Source organism: Gossypium hirsutum, chromosome D06, assembly GCF_007990345.1.
Source record: "Gossypium hirsutum isolate 1008001.06 chromosome D06, Gossypium_hirsutum_v2.1, whole genome shotgun sequence".
Taxonomy (NCBI): domain Eukaryota; kingdom Viridiplantae; phylum Streptophyta; class Magnoliopsida; order Malvales; family Malvaceae; genus Gossypium; species Gossypium hirsutum.
In genome coordinates this window covers 66613018-66621672 of record NC_053442.1, presented here as the reverse complement: position 1 = coordinate 66621672, position 8655 = coordinate 66613018, and the positions used below count along the sequence as shown (strand labels likewise).

At 31.0% G+C, this 8655-nt stretch overlaps 1 protein-coding gene across 1 annotated transcript; it reads left to right on the top strand.

The window, feature by feature from the left end:
- The first annotated feature begins 2312 nt into the window (after positions 1-2312).
- LOC107963748 (ADP-ribosylation factor GTPase-activating protein AGD12) lies at positions 2313-7726 on the top strand. The gene is given in 10 exon segments (XM_041096389.1): positions 2313-2535; positions 3096-3170; positions 3924-4005; positions 4187-4266; positions 5349-5511; positions 5778-5910; positions 6269-6385; positions 6819-6891; positions 6894-6913; positions 7316-7726. Coding segments are annotated over 9 exon segments (978 nt in total). The 5' UTR covers positions 2313-2535; positions 3096-3142; the 3' UTR covers positions 7598-7726.
- The last annotated feature ends 929 nt before the right edge of the window (positions 7727-8655 follow it).

Below are 8655 nucleotides of genomic sequence, written 5' to 3'. Positions count from 1 at the left end.
TTAAACATTAAAATTACTAAAAACTAATTTACAAAATAGTCCTAGCTAGCAACTAAGCTTAAGATTCTACCATAAACTTTCAAAAATATCTTAAATTCATCAATGGCACATTCCGTAACATTTGACAAATTAACAAATTGACCCCCGGGATTAAGCTAATACGAAGTCAAAAACATAAAAATAATTAAAAACGGAGTTAAAATCCCCTTACATGCATGAAATAGAAGCTTGGCCGATTCTGAAACTTAAAACCATGGTGATTTCGGCTGCTACTAAACCAAAGGAAGATGATACTAACGTTTTCTTTTCTTTTTATTTGTTTTACTTATTATTTAGTTTAATTACAATTTTATCCATTAAAAATTAACCTTTAAAATAATCTAAAATGTCCAAAACTGTCCATCATCAAGACATAAGGTATAATTACCAATTTAGTCGAACAATTCACCTTTTCACAACCATTTGACCCATTTAATTAATAGAAATAAACTTTAGCAACTTTTACAATTTAATCCTTTTTAATTAATTATCTAAACATTAAAATTTCTTAATGAAACTTTAATACAATCTTAATAACATTCCATTACAGCTCAGTTTATAGAAATGAGGTCTCGATACTTTTTTTTCTAAAACCACTTGACTTTAGAGTCATGCCACTTGAACCTAATTATTCATTCAAATAGCATAAATTGCCAATTCAAAATTTATATTAATACCATATTTGACTCATAAATATTAAACCATAACATTTACAAACTTACTCGTTGGATTTGTGGCCTCAAAACTACTGTTTTTAACACCACTAATAAATAGGCTGATACACTAAGAATGTTCCAACCCACACATCCAAGGTTCTCTAAAGAGAACATTCATTTGGCCCACATTGAAATATTAAGCCAAGGTAACATAATCACTATCTAAATCTCCACATAACTCGTATTTGCACTAGTAATCTCTATAGGTATGCCAAACGTGTCTTAAACCTTTTACCAAATTTACGAGGACATTGCTCAATCAAACATAATCTATCGTTTCCAAAAGTCTTAAAAGTTTTATAGAAAATTAATCATTAATTCAATATATAAGGCCTTTTATCTTTCACTAGTCTTGGCTTATCATTAACATTACCCAAATTTCATATATCATCATTAGTCACATTAATTCAATAAATAGCGCTTTTATCTTTCACCATTCTTGACTTATCATTAACATTACACAAATTTCAAATATCATCATCAATCACATGTATAATCATATTTTCATACATAGGCATTTACTTACAATTACCTTTCATGCTTAAAATTCATTTCTAAAGACTAACAATGGTAAACTAAGCAAAACCTTAACAATATCCATGATCTAATGATTGGGTCTTATTTATCTATTGATGTTCTTTCCCCCTTCGACGGTGGAAGAAGATGAAATGAAGTTTTCCATTTACCATTCTCAATCCCACTCATGTGTAAGTATATATATAGGCAAGCTTAATCTAATTTATTTAAACCATAATTCATAATTTATGTGGTAATTATCTCATGGAAATCTACATAGTGGAAATCCATGGAGGATATTGATTTTTTTAATTTATAAATATTTCATGCTAACCAATATTCGTACTCAAAATTGTATTTACTAGGACATCAATATGATACGAATTCTGACAAATTTTTTAAAATGCATTACATATATAATCATCTTTGGAAATAAATGAAGGAAAAAATTGACTAAAATCTAATGCATAATTTATAGAAACATAATTATAATAATATATTTGAGAATGAAGATAAGAAATAGTATAAAGCAAATTGTGAGATATAATTTAAGATTATTTGAAGCAAAAGAGAAATGAAATTTGATTCTAACAAAAAAATCTTTAAGCGACGTATTATTAAATTATGAAAATTAGAGTAAAAACAAGAGAGAAAAGTAAAAAAAATGAAACAATAATTCGACTTTGATACAATAATTTATAAGATCTCAATTATCATAGCATAAATCAGGGAATCAAAGCAACCTATAAATTCTTTAGAGATTACGAAATCAGGAAGTAATATCAACATCCATTTGTGAAATGTGAATCTACTTACAACAATTCATATTTAATTGAGTATTGTTTGGATGAAAAAAGTTGACGGTTTTAATTTGGAGTCGAAGTTCAAAACCTATTGGCCCAAAGTTAAAGTTACCCAGATTAATGAGCCCGTTTTTAGAGTCTAGGAGTACGGAAGCTTAATATAAGTGTAGATTCCATTAAAGAATCAATAAAAGGAAGATTCGTCAATTATTCTCATCAACGTCTTTACTGAATATAAAAACTTTCTTCATTGAATATAGAAAAGAATAATTCTTATATTTATTAAACATATAAACTTTGATTCCTTCCATACTTGTCATCACCTTTTGGCTTAGAAAAGTAAAAACTTATCGTTGTACGTGGTTCGTGTTGTTGTCTGATCTGCGGGCTAAGCAATTTATATGTTTGTGCCGTTTCGTGGCGACTTTGTCAATTTTGCTTGTCGAGCCGACTTTTCTGATGTACGTTTCTTGTTTGAATGAAATTTCTTATTGAAAAAGAAAGATAACTTGTCGTTCTCATTCTGTTTTTTTATATATCATTTTGTCTCCCACTCTTAGCCAGTCTGTCTTTGGGTATCTTGAGACTTTTCAGTTTTCTAAATTTCCAAACTCCTGTTTTAGATCTTTTGATTTCATTTTGAAATTTCAATTGTTGGTTGGCTTTGGCTATCTTTTTTCATAGTATCCTTGCTGCTGCTGGTAATGATCAACAAACTTTGGGATTTTGGTATTATTGGACTTTTAACACTTTACAAGTTTTAGCTGATATTTGATTTTAAAAACTTTTGTTTTTCTAGATATTTTATTGTATTGCTGTTTCAGGATATTCCATTTGAAGTATTTCCATAATTTCAATTCTCTGTTTCCTGCTTTTGATTGTAGCACCTTGTTTGAAATAATTGATTTCATTTTTATTGTTGTGGTTGTTATTATGGTGTTTCAATTCTCTTTAGTGAGAAATAAGAAGACGAAAAAGAAGAGAGAAAAGTATTGACACTGATTGGTTTCTGTTTAGTCAGATTTTTCAAGCCTGCTTGTTGGATGATTGTGGGTTGGTTACAGAGCAATGAGTCGAGTTCAGAGGATTACCTCAGGTATGCTAATATTAAACATCAATAAATGGTGCTCATAGTCAGTCTGTTCTATACAATGATTTGGAAATGACCTTCAGATAGAGATCCATGCAAAATTTAAGAGGGAAAATATAGGTGGGGAATCATTTCTCTAATAAAATTTACTACTCTGCCAAATGACATGCCCAATTTCTAATTAGTAGGACATTTGCGCACAGGCTCAAACTTTTCTCGAGGTAATTGCATTAGGTCTTAGCATTGTTTCGTAGTTGGCCTGCGCATTTCAGTTGAATAAATTAAGGTGGAAAGAATTTAACGCCTGTGTTAAAGAGAGAGCTAATCTTTTGGATTTGTCTTTGTAGAATTCATTTGTCAGCTTTTTTCTTCTCTACAAAATGTAAAGTTTGTGTATATAAATGCCTAATATTTAACATGGTGCTCGAGAATGAAGGGATGAGTTCACATCCTGCATGCCATTCATTTCTTTTCTTTTCTCCTCCTTGTTTCAACCAATCTTGAAGACAATGGATTTGCCATGAAATACACACTTTTAATCTGGTTTTGCACCATGATCAAACATAAAATGCCAAACAGTTCACTTTAGGTTTTGTATTCAGTCCAAGAGGCTAGAGATACTTCAGTTTGGTGAATTTAACCATAATCAGCATACTTGCATACCTTTTCCTGGACAATAATTTTTGCCTCCTTATATGTGTTGATTTTCTAATACATTAATTTATTGAATTTTGTGAAAAATGTGCTCTTGCTCTGCAGCTAATGGAAGATTGAAGAACTTAATGAATCAAACTGATAACCGCATTTGTGCTGACTGTGGTGCTCCGGATCCAAAGTGGGCGTAAGTATTAACAGACAACATATCTAGATTTCCCTATTCATTTCTATTCCTATGTATAGGGCGATAGAGTGTCACCTTTGAAGTATGAATTTATGCAAACTTAGAACCTAACCACATAAAACACTGTAATATCAAGCATTTGTATTTATTTGTATAAAAGACTTGACAATTGCATTATCAGATCAGCAAATATTGGCGTCTTCATATGCTTGAAATGCTGTGGTGTGCACAGAAATCTTGGTGCTCGCATCTCCAAGGTAAGTACTTCAGGCAGCATTTAATTATTTTTATTCATGGAACCTTGACTTTTAGGGAATATATAAAAGATTTTATGTTTGCTCTTTGCAGTGTACATGTTATATAAATAATCGTAGGAAACACTTTATCTGATTTTTGGCATGGAATCTTAGTATCATTAAATTAATCAACACCATTAGAAGATCAAAATATTGGGTAATAGGTGTGTAGTTTGACAAAAGAACCAGCTGTATAGCTGTGGTTTTTACACAATTGATAAATGAAATGTTTAATGATATAACTAAAAGATAAGGAAAACAAATTTAAACAATTAATATGTGAACTAATGATTCTAGCTGCTAGCCTGTTTAAAATAACTATTGATTGATCCAGAATGGATGTTTGTGTTAATTCACATATATTTCTGAAATGCTTCCCTGTCTCAAGGGCGAAACTAGGGGTGACAGGTGCCCAGCCCCCTAAAATGATTTTTTTTCATTTAGGCCCTTTAAAATTTTTAAGATTTTAAATTAGTAAAGGTAACATTGTACTTTGCCCCCCTTAAAAATATAAAAATTTGATTTAATCCTTTAAAATTTATAAAGATATAGGCTATTAAAATGGTGAAATTGCATTTTTGCTAACGTAAAAATTACAATTTAATTCCCCCCCTCAAAAAAAAAAAAAAATCTGGTTCAATAAAAATATGTTGAGGATCAATTTCTTTTAGATGTTAAAAATAATTCTATTTTCTTTTTATTGTGTTTCCTTAAAAGCTTGCGGGATGCTACAGATTGACCTGCAGAGCTGATACATGGCACAACACCGTTTATCTGTGAACTGTACTTATTGGTTGGTTTTTATGATAATAATACATACCGGTTAAATCTTTCATATGTTTAACTGAAGTCTTTCTCATGTTTATGTTTTTAGTGTAGAATCTTTTAACTTTGGATTCTTGTGATTGATGCCTATATCATGCTTGCAATTCCACTTACATAATATTATATGATACTTCGAAATTTTATTTTCCTTGTCTTGTTGTTTGTATAGTGTTTCTTTTATTCATCACTCTATTTTTTTTTAAAACTTTCTGATGATTTCAGGTTTATCTGTGCAATTGGATGACTGGTCTGATGAAGACATTGATGCCATGATTGAAGTTGGAGGAAATTCCTCTGCTAATGCAATCTATGAGGCCTATATACCTGAAGGTTATTCAAAGCCTGGCCCAGATAGTACTCATGGTGAGCGGAGCAGATTTATCAGGTTAGAGTTCAGACCAATACAGAATCTCTCAACTTGAGCATTTCTTTGTCATTTCTCTTGGATACTATCGTGTTCTAAACCTATTTTTTCTGTTCATGTTCTTTTTAACTGGATTTAGATAGAAACTCGGCGCTTAAACTTCCATGATCAACCATTCAACTTATTAATTGCTCTCTCTGTGTTTTTTTCTGGAAGCAAAGAGTAGATTTGACAGATTACCTTTGTTTAGATTGCATAGTAATTACTTGTTTCAAATCTTCTTGTAGATCCAAGTATGAACTTCAAGAATTTTTGAAATCTAGCTTGCGGATCACATCAAGAAAGAGTTCTGCTTCTATTCAATCAAGCTTTTCTACTAAGATTTTGGATAGTTTCCGTATAAAGTCATCAAAGGAACCGGTAAATTCATTTGGTCTTTGTTTCCTCCAATCTGCTTCATTGTCTCAGGAACCATATGGAAGATCATGCTACTAGTGATGTAAAGAGATAATATAGTCACTTGTCAAATAACTTGAGCTGAACATGGGATGTTTGTATTGCATGCTCTTTATAGGTTAATTTTGCATTCAGTTTATTTGTAGAGATCCATAATAATTGAAGGTGCATATTTTTATGTGCTTCTTGTTTACTATTTTGGAAAAGTCTACCAGTAAAATCTGGAAAAGGTCCGTGTTGAGTGTTGCAGGTTGTGACTGTTTACTGACAAAAATCAAGTCAATTATAACTTCAATCCTGTTTGACGTAAGAGTTGTAACAGGAAACCGTGGTAGAATATATTGGGTTACTGAAGGTCAAAGTGGTAAAAGGCATAAATTTAGCCATCCGGGATATGCTGACAAGTGATCCTTATGTTGTCTTGACGCTTGGGAAGCAGGTTAGTTGCTTCACATCTTTGGCTTTTACTCATTACTGAAACACAAATTCTGCCAAGGCTATAATTGTTGCTGTCTTGTGACAATCTCATGTTGTGGACCTTTACAAATTATGTTATACTTTCTCTCTCTTTCTCTCTGTATGTGCATACATGGATTTATGGGCATCTATGCTTGTAGATTACATCAGTACCAGTTCTGCAAGTGGATGAAGTTGTTATTACCATTGGGTTGGATGGTGATTTGGACTTCATACCTCTTTCTATTAAAGCTCTTGTTGTAATCTATATATTTTTCTTCCTTTTAATTGGTGCTACAAGCATGTCCCTTTTGGATATGCTCGACATATTTATGTGTTCGTTAATAGGATTAGTTACTTTGATTGATGCTATTTCTTTTACTAATGACACAACTTTGGGTACTTGGTCTTGTTAGACTATTCAGACGGCTGTAATAAAGAGCAACCTGAATCCAGTTTGGAATGAGGAACTCATGCTGTCCGTTCCTCAAATTTTGGGCCCGTGAAGTTGGTGAGTGTAGTTTTCTTCCAAATATAAGTTTCTAAGTATCTTTGTTGTCGTTTTCCCAAAAAACAAAAAAGGAGAAAGTTTGTAGTTGCAAAAAATTTAATATTTCTTAAAGGACCATTACCATTTCTATGCGTGCAATATTTTAGAATTTGGTTCTACCTATTTATGAAGTTCTGTAATGGTGATGTGGCTGATTTGGATAGTGTCATATGTATTTGGCTTTGCATGCTTTAAGTAAATGTATGTTTTCCAGCCTCTCTTCCTGTATGTTTGATATCCTAATAATGATTAGGCATGTGGATGAGCGTGTTCATGGCTTCAATCTCGGTATTATGATAAAGATGATGTGCATTGCTGCCATCTTATGCATAATTATAATAGGTTAAAAATTCCACATTGCAGCAAGTATACGATTATGACACATTCTCTGCAGACGACATCATGGGAGAAGCAGAGATCGATATACAGCCATTGATAACATCTGCAATGGTATATGGGGACCCGGAAATGTTCTCAAATATGCAGATAGGGAAATGGCTAAAGTCCCAGGATAATGCGCTTATAGAGGACAGCATCGTGAACATCATTGATGGAAAGGTGAAACAGCAAGTGTCACTCAAGCTCCAAAATGTTGAATGTGGAGAAATTTATCTACAACTAGAATGGCTGCCTCTTGACCAATAACTATATTTCTCCATCAAATACATTCTTTAGTATTGCTTGTTTTGTTGGAGTTGAAGGAAATGAACCTTGACTTATTTATTTGTATTTATTCATTTTATTCTTTATGAATTACTTCTAGCTCGTTGTTTAGCTGAAAGGCTTCTATTCTCTAGGCTGGAATGGTGGCTACTGCAATCATTTTTTTTTCCTTCTAAATTGCCCTTATTTATTTGTTTAAAGTAAAAAAGAAATTAAAATAAGCATTAAAGCCACCATGACTTCTTGTGATTATGTGTATTTTGAAAATAACCTATACTTTTGCGAAAATAAAAAAAAGCAATAGTAAAGGAAATTATTAGAAATAAATGAAAGGTTTGTGCGAGAATAAATAGTTGAGTAAATTTGTAAATTTGTTATTGTGGTTGTTAACTTTATGAATTTATATTTGTGCATAAATTTATAAATTGTCAATGAGCCATTGGATGTTATATGAAAAAAGAATATAATAAATATATTTATTAATTATTGATGATATATCATAATAAACTTATGCATTGCCAAATACAAGATATTATTTGAATTCAGTTTGTAGATTCGATTCAACTGTATTTATTTATCTATGTGAAAAGAGGAAATTTTGGAAGTTTTCTAAATGCAAAAGTTATACACTAACCATTCTCCCGGGTTTTCTAAAATGTGGGTGGTTTTAGTAAATTTTTACTATTAGAATTTGTTACTATATGGAAGTTTATGATATAATTTTATATTTTAATTTGATTATTTTTAATATCTAATTTTTTGAATTTTAAAATATTTATCTTGATTCTTAGCGTAATAATAAATATGTTTTTTTAAATCTTTTTATTACTATTTATTTACATGTAGAATGAACGCTACACTTTTGAAAATTTTTAATATTTTTTCGAAAAATTCCTTGAGTTTTCAAATTAGTCCCGACTTGTTTTTAATGCGTATTTTGGGTCTCGAAGGCTTGAATAAGGGATAGTATGTATGAATTTAATTGGTTCTGACCTGAATATTATATAATACGAAATATTTGAAATTTATGTATGTTGATA